Raw genomic sequence first — 15,916 nt, 5'->3', positions numbered from 1 at the left:
CTGGCTTGGACGTTGTTGGTAGGGCCCTTATAGGGCGGAAGTGGGGAGGCGGTCAAGTTCATTCGAGGGAGGTGCTTATTCGAGGGATATGTTTAATCAAATAAAATCCTCTAATAGATATGAGAAGTGGTACAAAAGAATAACAAATGCTTGGTCAATTTTAGATAACAGTCCGATAAATTCTACTACAATATAATTGTCTTATAAATATAATAAAATATTGTGTGTATAAATGTGGATGGGCGTTTATTAGATTATTATTCTAAGTGATGTTTTATTGGGGAGGTGTTGGGCGTTTATTCAAATAAATACCATCCTAATTGGTATAATTAATACATTTAATATTTAGTTTAACCATCTTTTGAAACTAATTTCCGCGACACAGTGGACTGTTTCTGCCCAAGAAGGAAGACGTTTGAAATTGCTTGCAACATGGGCAGAAGTATCCCAGGGACCGTGATAGCCCACATTTATTCCTGCCAGCTTACTTAACAACTCGGCTATTGGGGTTTCACACGATTTCAAACAAAAGGTCTTATCATCAGTTCTCCAATTAAAAACAATTTAAATATCAAAAACTAAAAGAAAAGCAGCTTCTAGCATGAGGTTTATTAAAAATTGTGTAGGCCTACTGTAACTGTAACCTTAGTCAATTAGAGTGCATACGTCAACCTACAGTATACTGTATTCCTTTACATAACATTTGCTTGAATTTGCTGTATTTGGATTCCTTGACCCTCAAAACATATACTTTGCCACCAAAACCATATCCATACATGTAGAAGCTGATATATGAGCAAAAATCTATATTTTAAGGTGGCCATTTTGTATTTTCAAAATGGTGGCTATCCCCAGGCCAGATAAGGTGGAACTTAAAACATAATTAATCTAGGTGGAGATGGGAGTGGCTTATTTGTTGCATCTTATTGCAACAATTGATGCAATTTACAACTAAAACATGGTTTCTTTATATATTTTTGTTGTACTATTAAAATCTCATTAAATTATATGGTATTGTTTTATTTTGGACAATCAAACACTTTGTTGGTGTACTCTGAAGCCCCTACTTTTCTTTGTATTTGTTTTCATTGACCATCTCTTTTGTTCTTAACACTAAGTTTTGTTTGCAATGGCATTTTCTTAAGTGGATCATGAACAGAATCTGACTGGTTATTAATGAAGATTAATTTTAACTAACTAGTACTAAGTATGAAGACTTTTGGCCAACTCTGATATAATTGGTATACAGTATAATAATTCAAATTTGGTGTTAAAATGTTGGGAGTATACCAACATGTTTGCCTTTGTTTGAAAGAAGGGAGGAAATTTTAGTCATGAATCAACCAGGCATAGCCGCATTCAACAGGCTATTTTGTATACAATACTTTGTCTGTTCTTGTAGTAGGCCTATAAGTGGTCTTGTAGAGCAGATGGTAGAGAATAATTGTATTAGTGATTAGTCATTATGCATGTGTGTATTGTATAGGTCTAAATAGTTGTAAATATTATGAACATTTCTGTGCTCAAAATATTTAATTATAGTAGACTTAGATACTCTGTTGTTACAGTGAATACAGTATAATTGTCTAAACCATTTAATGATACACATACATGAGCTTATGTCTCACAAAACTGTGTGCCGGCAATATACAGGGAATATTCTATTATCATGCCGGTATGGTTTTCTGTTTTCTGGTCACATGCCGGCATCAGCCAGACCTGCTCAACACCTAGTAATGTTATTGCCTGCAATGCGAGATGTGCAATCTGTCAGAACGGGTGCATAGTATATACTGCATAAACAAACTATAGAATTGAATTGGTTGCCATAAGAATACTGTATTTAACATAAATAATAAAGAACACCCTCAACAAATAGTATTTTGACAGACACTTTTATTTGACGGATATACTTGCATCCTTTCTTACTGAAAGTCGGTATATACAGGTTAATTCCTGGCAGGATAGTCATGAGAATATATGCCGGTAACGATGCAGGCACCGATGCAGGCACCTATACTGGCATCTCAGCCTGTGAGAAAAGGGCTATGTATATGGTGAAATAGTACATAGTAAATAAATACCATTTATATATGAATGGATATATGAATTATGAAATACCATTTTGTAATATATTTTTGCATTTCAATCCAGTAATTTTTTATATTACATAGCCTATGTAAATACGTGAACGTAATTGGTTGAAGCTGCATTACATGACTACCGCTGCGAGGATCATATTGTATTTATTCTCGAGTAGGATGATATTGACTGAGTAATTTTCGCGTAATTTTCATGTCCCTGTCATTAAACATATAAAATCCAATATATATTTTCTCGAACAAAATATCAGTCCCTCTGGGATGTCAAATCTTATATTTAGCCTCTAAGCAGTCAATATCTGTATAATATTAAATTTTAAATGTAGCTAAACATTGTTTATTGCATGACTGTCATGTTGAGTTTGGTCCACTATGATTATACTGTATTTAGTTAGACCAAGCAGCTCTTCTATTTTTCAACATTTTCTTTCCTCATTCGTTTGAGGTCCTAAAGACTGCATATTTGGTTTCATTTACACATCCCCAGATATAAACCAGCCTACGCCTCTGGAGGTGGTGTACATAGTATTTGAAGTGGGACATTTCTTGAGGCGAATTTAAAGTACTTTGTCAACATAAAATGAAAAGAATGTTTCTTTCAGTGATTAATTACTTTAAGTAACCAAACTTAAAGGCTGCTTTCTTGTTCTGTTTACAAGATTTCTTCAATAATTCTTTGGTAAATATCATTTTTAATATATAGTGGCATTTAATATATTATATTATTATATACACTTTTTAGTTGAAAGAAGGAATTCTTTCTTGGTTTTAGGTATAGAGCGATGCATCATTACAGTCATATAGAAGGAAATTACTCTATGAGCGCCCAAATTCTAATGTTTTATGAAATTTAATATAAGGATAGATTGATGGAGAAAAGATTTATTAAGTTAAATTTATTTATCTTTTTCATTTAAATATATATAAGTATAGTTTTTGTGGGGTAAAGGGTACTTGAATTGATGCATTTTCCCAGAAGACAGCCTGTAATGGCAGATGTGTAGCAGTCAAAAATAAAAATCACCACATTCTAATTTATTTGGTTCGGTAGACAGATTAAAAATAAAGTGTTTAAATGATTTTGAAATTAAATGTGCTGTGCTGACTGACACACTTATTGTGCTGAAAAGATTTCAATACAGAAGCTCCGCTGTCTGCTTGTTTCTGATATTTTCAATATCCATTAATTTCTAGGCCCATATATAATTGAATTTTTTTCTGGGACATGAAAGGTTATGAAAGCTTCCGTTAAAAAGTATAAAAGTAGTGCAATTATGTTAATGTTGGCAATACCAATGCTGCTCCCTACTATCATACCCATATAATAACAGTTTTTCGGTTTCACAGTAGCCTATTAGTATCAGCAAACCACAAATATTATAAAATCATTTACAACATTGCCAAATCACAATCTAATTCAGTCATAGTGTACTGTCACAACCAGAGTGGGTATACCAACCTAAATAAAACGTTTATTAAATGATGCTTTTTTATTTATAGTCTATTTAATATAAGAAATATAGTATGAAATGAACGAATTCCTGAAGTCCAATTTCCCAGCTGCCGACAAACATACTCACTAAACAATTCTTCACCTATACACACCTTTTCGCCCAAAAAATTGAACAGGTCTTACAGCCTGCATAGTCTCAGACTTTCTTCTCCCAGACATGCTTTGGGGTTTGCGCATACCCAGTCCGAGGTTTCCAAATACCCAGTTTTTCAGCCGTAGTACAATAAGCTTTCGTGTGATACAGTTTCCTAACTCAATTACTTTTTTAGGCCTTTTTACTCGGGGTACCCGAGTCTAGGACTTACTCATCTTCTCCTCTTCGTCCATCTGGACACTATTGAGTAAAAAGTGCGATTTATAAAGTACTACTCCTCCCTTATTCGTTGTAATATTGAGCTGGGATTTTGGCATGAATATACTACAGGGACATGTCCTTAAAGCTATAGAGCCATATTTTTAAATTTCAAACCGGATGCAGCAATATCACGTCTCAAAGATGGTACCGTATAGCCGTATTTGGTAGAGCTTATTGATATGTATGTGACGTTACATCCGGTCTTATGACGTCATTACAGCTTCTTTTACTGCACCCCGAGTATTGCACATTCGTGCTTGTTATACTAGATATATACTGTACATGCGAACTAACTGTTTACTAACAAGATTACACAGATATTTATATCACATTTTTTACAGTATTTTATTTGTCCAGTGTTTGATCAGTGATATCACATCATGGAATGTCTAATCTATCTATAAATTTAAGTAGGGAAAAATTCAGTAAATCACGCGTTACTTTCTAGAATGTTTACTCGATGGTATATAAAGTTGGTTCATACGTTCGGCAATGATTTTAACCACCTAATGTAACCCTGTTTACTATTTAAGTTGAGTTAGATATTTATTTATTGACGATTGTGGTGTACACTGTCTAATGGATGTCGATGCTGAAAAATACCTGCCCACAATAATATGGGCCCTTGTGGATAAACTTAAAACCTTGATCAATAAATACATAAACTATTTTTTGAAGCGCAAATTTCTGTGAGTGTAGATACTGTTTAAACACATAATTATACAAAAAAACTTTATTACTGACAGTTGCTTCTCAATGTTAATTGTATTAATTAATAATTACAAAAAATATAAACGTCGTAGTGGTGTATCGTTACATGTACTATTTCAATCAACTATGACAGTGACAGTTTCAACAAAGTATTAAATCGCAAATGTTTTACTGTGTTTAGTGGTATATTATTTATAAAAAATAATAACGTTACGGATAAAGAATATATTTTAAAATGATTCCTCTTTGTACCCATCATCTTCACCATCCCTCAACACCCTAATGTTTGTTACATTCAAAACACAAATTGGGTTTGTTTAAATTTGACTCAAGTAAATCACTGTGTCTATTTATTCGTTCCTGCAAACCACATGTATTAGTCCTGTGGTACGTACATTTGAATATTACTGTGTATTCGAGAACCTAGATGGTACGTGAGCGAATCGAGTGTACTATCGGAACTAGATGGTACGTGAGCGAATCGAGCGTACCATCTAGTTACTACTACAGTGCTACAATGTGAAATGGTGAGAAAATGAATGAATGAAATGAAGTCTTAGCATTCTATCAATTACAATCAATATTCCAAACAAGGACATACAATGCCAAATATTTCGCACCACTGGACTTCTCATCATTCCAATTTTCGTTAAATTGATTTACCACTTAATTATTTAATAGTAATTATTGTAATAAGAAATGTAATTGTAAAAGAGTGTTAAAAATGTGTGATTAATAAACTGGTAATATCTAACATTTGTATTTTGTTTTGTAAGATGGTGAAAGCCAGATTGAGACTTTAACATACACAGCAATATTATATCCATTTGGCAACTTATTCCAGTATTTATTATAAATCACTGTTATTATTGTTATTGGCCTTTCTGACATTTTGGGTATTCAAAATATATGTGCACCAGTTCTGCAGTTTATTGGAAAATAACTGCTTGTTACAACCGCTAATATAGAAAACGCCGGCTAATGTCAAAACAACTGTTAATGTAGAACAACCCACCGCTTATGTAGTAAAACCTCCAGCTAATGTACTGTAGAAACACCAACAGCTTATGTAGTAAATAAAAAATCAACACCAGCTAATGTAGAATGATCGACAGCTAATGTAGTAACGGAAATAGTTAGTACTATCGCCAGTCTATCCACCTTTCGTAAGGGACAACCTCTATTAATGACCATTTACCATTTTATCCACTAGCAAACCTTGCTAGTTCGCAAGTTAAAATTGCAGTTACAATGAACCAACACACAAATGGTTTTGTGTACGCAGTTATTTTATACCAACAAAAACAGACGCTTATTAATAATATATGTTTGAAATTTTGCAAAAATATTTCTTGCACATATTTATTCTTTCTTAGTGTATATACAAAATGCACATGAATTTTCTATAAATAAAGAGCATATACAAAAATGGTTCATCTTATAAATTTAATTTATTTTTCTTTGATGAAGTTTTTTTTGCTCATCTGCAATAATTTCTATAAGAAAAATAGGCTTTGTCTTTTTCTTTTAATGTCCTCACTCCTTCCCTCTCACTCCTTCTCTCACCATTAACATATACTGTATTTATCAAGTTATAAATAGTTAAATAACATTGTTATCAATTGGAAATTCAAATATATACTTTGGTCCATTAATTATGTAGAACCATGGAAAAAGGTAATGTTAAATATTTTCTCCATGGTAAAACAAAACAGAATGCCTACATTTTTAAAAAATTATTTTTATACTGCTTAATTAGCATTTTTTAAATCACAAAAATATATAAATTATTTCAAGCAAATTTGATATATTTATACAAATTCATTACATAACATTTAATAATAAATAGAAGTGACAAATTGCAATAAAAATAAATCCTCAGCAGTTATCTTGCCTCAAGTTAATAATTTCCTTTTTTTTTGTATCAGCCACAGATGGAAAAGTTGCGATTAAAATGGAACGGACTGAGCAGCAACAAGGCACCATTCTCTTTAGTAGAACCAAAGTCTGTTAAACCTATTAAAATATAATGAAACATAGAATAAGTAGAATGCAAGAATACAGTATCATTTTGTACACATTTTAACAGCTGTTAAGTCACAATTTTTACCAATTGTATGAGTGTAATTAGAAATTTAAGCATATTGTGTATAGGTACAATTCCGATATATTATTGATGTGATCAATTAGTTAAGGCACTGAACCTTATGTAATTGCTTTTAAGAGCGAGTGTGATATACTGTATTATGCAGGTAATTACCTACCAGCTGCCTCCATCTATTGTTAAAGGCTAATTTCTCAAAGTAAAGTACTCCTTGTTTTAAAATAATTTTAATTTTTTTAGGGTGTTTGAATTATAGTTTTCTATGCAAGTTAGCAGTTGGTGAATAGATATAGCTACATTGTATTATACCATAACTTAAAATTCGTAAAATTATAAATTAAACTTTACCTACCTGTGTAGCTAAACAATCTGCCTTCGAACATTGCTCTTTCCTTAGTGTTGAGTTTTCACTAATATTTAATTGTTTCCCTTGCTTTCCTTGTACATCGGACCTAAAAAAAAATTGGTGTGATTTAGTAATATGCAAAAGCAAAAGGTTATTTATTATTTATTTATTTAGTAATGAAAATAACTATAGTAATCATAACAACAATTTTAAATGTAAATATGTTTGTATGATGTAGTATGTTTAAGCAGATATTAGCCCTTGATGGCATTTGCAGCAATAAAGAAATTGAATTGAATTATGAATTTATTGTTCACAAACATTTTATATATTATATTTTTTTATATTACAAATAAAATAAACAAAATAAAAGTTTACTTACTTTATTAGCACTGGTGAATAGCTTTCAACTTGGCAAATATCAGTATGTTTCCTTCGCTCTGGAATTTTTTTTTTGTATGAATGTTTAGAGATTTTTTCAGATAAAGAATCAGAATTTTCTTTTAAAACTTGTGAATAAATATCCTTTTTATAATCTTCAAAATTGGAAAATTGTTTGCTTGTTCCTTTACTATAACTGTCACTTTCTTCATTGCAAACTTTAATACTGATGCTTGATAATGGTAATACTTTTTTCTGTTGTGTAAAATTGTCTGTGTAAACTTTTTTATTATTTGGTTCACTATCACAAGGTCTATTTTCAATGTCATCAGTATTAATTTGTTTTTTTCTATATACAATAATGCAGAGAAGAATAATTATCAACACAATAAGTAGTCCACAGAAACAGTATATTAAAATCTGCTTAAGTTCTGTATCCGTAGATTCATTTTGATTATACAGCTGTAAGTTGTCATTAGAAACTGGTTTCTTCGTTTGCAACACTTTTGTATGTGTAACATGAATTGATTCCTGTGTAGGCTGATCATTCTCTAATGTAGTAGACATAATGTCAGACACATGATCACATAGTTCTCCCTGCCATTCTTGTGTGCAAATACATTCAAAGTTATTAACAAGATCTTTGCATGTAGCTCCATTTTTGCAAGGGTTGCTGGCACATTCATTTATGTTCACACTGCAATCTTTTCCTTCAAATCCTTCAGGGCAGTTACAACGATAATCATTTTCAAGAATAAAACAAATTCCACCATTAGCACAAGGTTGTAATAAACACGCATTTTCAAGTATTTGGCAATGTATTCCACTATATCCAGTTGGGCAATCACATCGCATACTATCTTCCAATCCCATGCATGTACCTCCATTTAAACAAGGGTTATCTAAACAGATGTTTGTTTCACAATTATTTCCAATAAAACCATCTGGACAAGCACATAAATATGTATCTTCACCATTTGAACATGTACCTCCTGAAAATTCAAACCAAAAACATACATTATATAAAGTTGATTTTACAGTCTAATGAACACAAAATATACAATTAACATATACAAAGTTATCGAAAATAAATTAAACTTACCGTTTTGACACAGTGCATCAATCGACTGACAATTGTCATAGTTTTCACACATGGAACCAAAATATCCAGTAGGACAATCACACACTTGAACACCATCGTCAACAAACTGAAAGACAAATATAATTAAATAAGATAGGGGTACAAGTGTATTTCATAATTCATCCATGATTTAAACTATCACATTCCATTTCAAATCAATTAATGAAAACAATACAACTGAACAGAATTTAATATTTATGGAATATCTAAATATACAAAGTTATTTATATAACCTTTCAGTTGTATGCATGCTTTTCAAATGAATGCTTTCAATTGATCACAATGAATAGACCATTTAAAACGATACTTTTTAACAGATTACATTTCGCAATTCCTTTAATTATTTTTGCTTAAAAGAATTTAGATAACTATTTTGATTTCAAATATATGGCAACATGCCATGTTTAAATGAAAATAATTAGCAAGTTGACTTACTCTACATGTAGCTCCATTTTCACATTGGCAGCTGTTATCTGCTTCTAAGATCTCGCAATGTGAACCAGTTGTACCTGTTGGACAGTTGCACTGGTAGCCACTGCCATTATCAGTGTGCTCACATATTCCACCATGTCTACATGGGTTATTCTCCGTGCAGAATGTTGCATCTAAAAGTAGAATAAAAAAGTTTAGTAAAGTGACAACCGTCTAATTTATTTTATTACAGATAATTACAAAACTAAAATAAGATATTTACCAAAATTACAGAAGACACCCCTCCAGCCGGTCTTGCAAATACATTGAAACGCGGTGTAACAGAAACCATTGTCGCAACTGGGGTGTGTGATACACTCGTCACATTGTTCACCTTTCCAGCCGGCTTGACACTCGCACTGGTTTGGTGCAGTACAGTAACCATGTACACATTCATCACACACAGCTATAAAATGGCCAAAAAATTTTAATTATTATATTTCGTTACATTGGGGTTGGGGTTTGTAAGCAAAGACGGAAATAAGAAGTACAAATGTAACTGAACAGATGAGAACTTACGAGTTATACAGTTTGGGCCAGTCCATCCGTCAAGACATACTTTATTACCCTCCGAATCACACGTGTAATGAGAAAAGTAATTGTCCCTTGGTGTACATTCCGTTGCACATTGAGGTCCATATCTATTATTATTGCACACTACGCGGTAAGAGAAGTGCAATGTATGATTTTGATCCATGTGCGTTGAGTTGGTCCATGTCTTCGATGCGTCAATAGCGTCAGTCATTGCTAAACGTGTCAACAATTTTCGTTCGGAACCTTTGAGAAATTAACAAATAATTATATGCCTTATAGTTATACAAAATAATAATAACAGTCATAAAATTGTTCTAAATAACTACTGTCAATGGATTCTTAGTAGGTTTACTGTATTCATCTAATGGTGTTGCTTATTAAACAATACAAAATGCATTGAAAAACGATCGACAATCGCCCGAAGCATTAAAAAACCCAGACCAGCTGGTGCTACTTTCGGCGTTCATTCCGTAACTAACCAACAAAACATTACATTAATTAAATGTGAAGTGAAATAATAGTAATGTAATACAAACAGTTAAATTGCCGGTTGCTAATGTTTGATAAGATTACATAAGCGGGCGACTAAAACACTGAAGGTGCTTATCTTATTTTGCTGGTGGAGGACACGCGACAAGATGGGCAATCAATATGTTGAATTGAGAGTCCTAGATCATGAATGGACTAGGTAAACACAAGTCCTTAGCAGCTGGACTATTGAATCTAACAAAAGACATTTTAACACAATGGCATCAATCACACATAATAGATTCTATTCTTTTAAGAAGAATAACACGTTGAGGGTACAGTACAAGCTACTGGGCTGGTAACAACGACTATCGACCATGCGTTTCTTATAACGATCAAATCAATATTACTGAAATATTTAAAGGAAAACATATTTACCTTCTTCAACGTGCACCCCACTGGCATCATGCATTGCCTCTATTATCAACAAAAAGTCACCCTAAATGAATAAAATGTAATATTTATTTTCAAGTGAACATAAAATAAGTACCGTATTTGAAAGAAGCATACAATTCACAAACAGTTAAAACTACGAACTATAATTTATAAAACATCGAAAATGGTTTTAAGAAAGCGTAAATTTGCACTTACCGGCCACACAAATTCCATCGGTATTCGGATAGGATTCACAAATTCATTTTGAAATGAATCGTTAAAAGTATTTTCCCCGATTACAGGCGTAACTTGACGTCCAAATGTACATTCTGGTGACATAGGTATGTCCACTTGGTAATTTGTGAGGCATATTTGAAAAAAAGTCCTGCAAACTGATGAATTACAATGATTGGTATAATCAGAATTTCCCGTACAACACTGTCCAATATTGTCCACTTTTGCATCATTTGAGAATGAATTTAGTTTAATCTCGAAATAACTATTCGAAGACACCTGAAATACAATTTCATAAATTAAAAAAATGACATTAACAGTAATAATAATAATAATTACGAGATTAAAAGTGACGAATGAATATATAAATAAGAACATATAACGGGTGTATTCAATTGAAAGAAGTATACGTACCTTTGATAAATTTAATAAAAATTGAATAGCAGTAATTAACGTAAAACTGCACGATAGACGAACGCAAGCCATGGTGATGAAACAACGCCGTACAGGCGCAATGTTACACCAAATGTGCGTAACGTCTACTTGGTATATTTCCAACAGATCTATAAATTGAATGTTTGATATTTTACAGAATAGCCGGCCTTATACGCAACGCACATTTGGGGGCGGAGCTTAAGACCTGACTCGAGAGGGCGGACAACAAAACCAACACTTCATCAAACTTCCTAGTACTGTAATAGAAACAAAACATATAAATCCAAGAAATATTCCAGAGGCAAGTTGTTTTACAAGTAAAGATGTTGACAAGATTATATTTCAACGTTAAAGTAGTAACGTGTGTTGTTTTTCTCTAAGCAAGTCTGCCGATTTCAGTCGGTGACTTGTGTTATATAGTGGTATGCTCATTAGCATACGAAAAGGAGTCGCGTGCCCTGGTTGAGGGAACAAAGCATTGTCGTAATATCTACCAACCATTTCCGCAAACAGAGATTAATTATCTCGTGAAATGTGTTTCACTCCATATATTGATCGAAAGTTAAGGAATGGCAAGCCACCCAATAACATCTAACATTGTAAAATTCGTATTTAAAAAAAAAAAAAACACCAACGATGCCATACTCTCTCGCCGAAAAAGGGTAACATATTAATATTATTACACCTTTTGTCAGAGTCGCGTGGCGTTTATTTACAATAAGGCTATTGTTAGTGTGCTACCATGTATAGTCAGCTGGGGTAACCGAGTGGGTTCAGCACCTGCCATCTAGATTTTTAAGTCTTTTGTTTGAATACAATTCAAAAGGGCCAGGCTTAATTGAAATAGGCCAAGTTCCAACTTCAAAACTTCCACCAATAGAAACCCCGTTTTTTTAAAACATACATACAGACCTATCAATTATTATTACGGGTAGTAACATGGAGGTGAGATGGAGCGGTAGGGGAGGGGTTAGTCAGTCGCTATTTCTAAATTAGTTGGAGCCGGATTTGTCTACTGTAATTAGTTTATGATCTTTATTTTAATCATGCGAGAATTAGGTAAGATCTTTTTGATAGGCTACCGGTATTGTTTCTGGAACTTAATTCGCGTGCCCACAAGCTTAAATCCGTCGATTTAATTGTATTACCTTTCGTACCGTACTTAAGTAGACAATTTAATAATTGGCAGTTTCGGTAGATCTTGTAACTATGGGAAGTAAGTACTTATTTTTTATGGTATAACCAGGGAGTAATTCATTATTACTCCATGGTATAAACACGACACAACATTCGATAAAAATACAGTGAGACGAACGAAACTAAAAAAAAAAACAAATCAAGACAAATAAAGGATTCACTTGTGTGAGAATTTCTAGTCTTGTTCAAAAAAACAAAAAACTGAGGCCCTAGTGTACTTGTCTTCTTAAATGAAAAATATTGTTGGTTATAATGCTTTAACATGTCATTTCAAACAGACTAAAAGATTGTTTTGGTTTAAAATAATAGTTTTAATAGTGTACGGTATGGGCATCAATTTTAAATAGATACGGTCCCGTCCGTAATATGTGACTGCTGGTGGCAGTAGGTTATTATGGATTATAGGCCTACCTGTCTGTATGCTCAAGTTTATATTTCGATGGGGTACTGGTATAAGGGATTGGGTTAGGTGACATTTAAAGTAGACTGGGCCTATCTGCAATAGTAGGTATTGCCATACTAGAACATGGTTAGATGAAATAAGAAGTAAGCGGTACTGTATAAACCCAGTGTTCATTGGTGATGGAGTGTTGATTTTGAGGGGTACCGGTAAATACGATGACCAACAAATTGACCGCCTACCAGTAAGCGGTTGATACGAAATAATGTATCAAGTATTGACAGTAATTTCAAAACTATGGTACCGGTACCGGTACCATCATAACTACGGAGTTGTCCCCAGACATTTTTTTGCTTACATTTTCGGCAACTGATTCCTAGTAGCTACCTTTGCATTAGTGTAATAATTAATTTACTTTAATAAACATATATAAACAAACATATTTATATACGTCTAGGATTGAGTAAGGGTACATTGATCTCGGGATAGGCTAAAGAAATAATATCGACAGAGGCCTAGTTGTACAGTGCCCAATAGTAAAGGCAAAACACCTGATCTTTCCTCGGGTCTGCACATGTTCCATGTCCATGCTATCGGCCATATCAAAACGAACACCCAAGTCTGGGATCAATTGCTTTCTCATTGTAGACATCTGCAAGCCTGGTTGGTGGTACAAGTGGAGTCACAACATACACCCGGCAAGGCTTCACGTTTAATGTTTGCCGATCTAGGATTCAAATAATATGAAATCTTGTTTTGTGATGTTAGATTGTGTGAAATGGCGTGAGAAATAAGCACATTGTTATTAACCTTTAAACTTGGTCAACACCCTAAAACTGAAGATAATGGATAACCATATTTCATAAATGAAAAATAGAATCTGCACGCCTTATTGTACATAGACCTCAGTTTACTCAGCCAGTATTAAAATAATTATAGATCATATCTTTACCGTAAGTGTAATTAAAGTAGTTTTGGCAGATAGTCAGTATAAATAAAAATGATGTTAAAGGGATTAAATGAAAAATGCCGGTTAATTAATTTAATTTCATCATCAATGTGCATTTGTATTAATTAATCTGCATTTGTATTAATTAATCTATAGTAATACGAACATCATCAGTGGTTGAGGATTGTAGAAAACAACCGTAGCGTAAGACCATAGAGATATAATATTATTTCTATGTCATGGCGTAGTAACGCAAAGGATAGCCACTACGGACAATTATTGAATCGGTATTGATAAAATTAACTAGACATTTCCCTTTCCTTCCCGTTGCGTCCTAGTAGTGATGATCAGAGAATTAACATTTACAGGGAAGACTAGTCTGGTTTTATTTTGTTTCAATTCAACAATTGTTCAGTGTCTCTCTAAAACATTCCATTTTCCGGGTTACTATGCCATAGGCATAGTGTGTTAACTCCGCCTCTATGGAGAAAGAAGATATACAGTAATCAAGTGTGGGTGTACCTTGCTGTGTTATATGAATGACTTTTCTATTTGACAAGATAATTACAAAGAGGAACACAATTGATAAAAGTCAATTCAATGTTATCTCGGCCGATTCGATTGTTATCAACAATTACAATCAACAAGAGCGAATTTTGTTTGCACTTATACATGTCAACATACAGACAGGTGGTGGCACGCGACTGTACTTACATTGTTATCCTTCGGTAATATGTGACCAAACGTCCCGCGCTTTTGTCCAACACGTTACGGTCAAGTCAAAGGCGTAAAATTCGTAAATTGATTTATAGTAGAATAATAGTCCTAACAGATTATTTTGAGTCTTCTGTTTGAGATGACGCGTGTTTGTTATATTTCACCTGATCAGCGACTCGCATGCAGATCTTTTGTTTTTCTTTCATCCCTTGCAGCAGAATTAAAACATTCAATTGTTTGCTTAATAGCAACAGGCAAGAGACGTTCGCGTGCCCCTTTTGTTTCTGTAGCGCTTGTTCAGCAATTAGAAGCTTTGTCTAAAGATTGTTAGTAAAGAAACCCTGCACGTGCTTGATTTAATATTCAATCAAGAAAGTCTACTATTCAAAAACCTAACTCACAGGGCCATACAAACTATTGTGTTGAACAACCCTAAAACAATAGCTTACGCAATCATTCGTACAAACATTTTAAGTAGACTCAGTGGACCAGTTAGCAATGACTTTACCGATAGCCTATCGGTTGTTTGATATCAAATCGTTTGATAAGGCCTATCAATTGGCACAAAGAATTAATTTCTGGCGACGCACCTGCCTATATCAGTCGATTGATAGGGTATAGCTAGCATGTCATCCTACAACCACAACTAATAGATGTTATACGCCAATTAAACACCAAGAAAAATTGTGGTAGCCTAATTAACCATTATGGTCTATCGAGAATATTTTTAAATCTTAACATCTTGATTTTTGTCTTTGCTTTCAAATCTCAAATTCGTTACTGTTGTAGGCCTACTTTAAGATCTGAAATATATTGGGTTGTTTTACCAATAGTTTATATGACCACAAGACCAGGATGGCGTGCGAACATTCCGTCAAACTTCTCTGAAGTTTTATTAATAATTCTGAATTCACAAAGACAACAATGTAAACATACGGTACGCCATGTCCACACGGCAATAGTGTTTAAGATAACGCTAATTTATTGTTTGATTACGGAAACAACATATTATATAAATGAACTTATAATAAATATAATATCTGGACAAATGTTTAAAATAATATACTTGTTACCGGTACTTGAAATATATTGATAATTTTTTATCTATTGGTTTATTATGCATAAAGCAAATTTAATAAAACAACTTAATAAATGGAAATGGTGTTCAACAACTCTTTATATAATTGAAAACGAACATGAGCCTGTTAATAGCTTAAATAATTACGTACAAAACACTTGTTTTGTCACTATTAAAAGTGCATTTTTATAATTTTATAAACCTAAATAAACAAGCGAAACTTTATTTTTCAAGCAACAAGAATCATTCTATAAATATTTGAAATGAAATATTACTATTTATAAATTGTTTTACTACATTATTATTTTAGCATGAATGTTATATAGTATAATCATGATATATAGA

The 15,916-nt window shown here is 33.0% G+C and overlaps 1 protein-coding gene across 1 annotated transcript; it reads right to left on the bottom strand.

Annotated features, from left to right (window-relative positions):
* Positions 1-6,113: 6,113 nt before the first annotated feature.
* On the bottom strand, positions 6,114-11,379 carry LOC140060356 (uncharacterized). The gene is made up of 10 exons (XM_072106528.1): positions 11,210-11,379; positions 10,778-11,074; positions 10,565-10,625; positions 9,644-9,901; positions 9,348-9,530; positions 9,089-9,258; positions 8,615-8,720; positions 7,514-8,504; positions 7,138-7,237; positions 6,114-6,697 (listed from the first exon to the last, which is right to left on the bottom strand). The coding sequence occupies exons 1-10, from the start codon at positions 11,279-11,281 to the stop codon at positions 6,692-6,694; spliced, it is 2,244 nt and encodes a 747-aa protein (XP_071962629.1). The 5' UTR covers positions 11,282-11,379; the 3' UTR covers positions 6,114-6,691.
* Between the last annotated feature and the right edge of the window lie 4,537 nt (positions 11,380-15,916).

Source organism: Antedon mediterranea, chromosome 10, assembly GCF_964355755.1.
Source record: "Antedon mediterranea chromosome 10, ecAntMedi1.1, whole genome shotgun sequence".
Lineage (NCBI taxonomy): Eukaryota > Metazoa > Echinodermata > Crinoidea > Comatulida > Antedonidae > Antedon > Antedon mediterranea.
The sequence above is the reverse complement of the archived record's forward strand: the minus strand, read 5'-3'. Positions and strand labels throughout refer to the sequence as shown.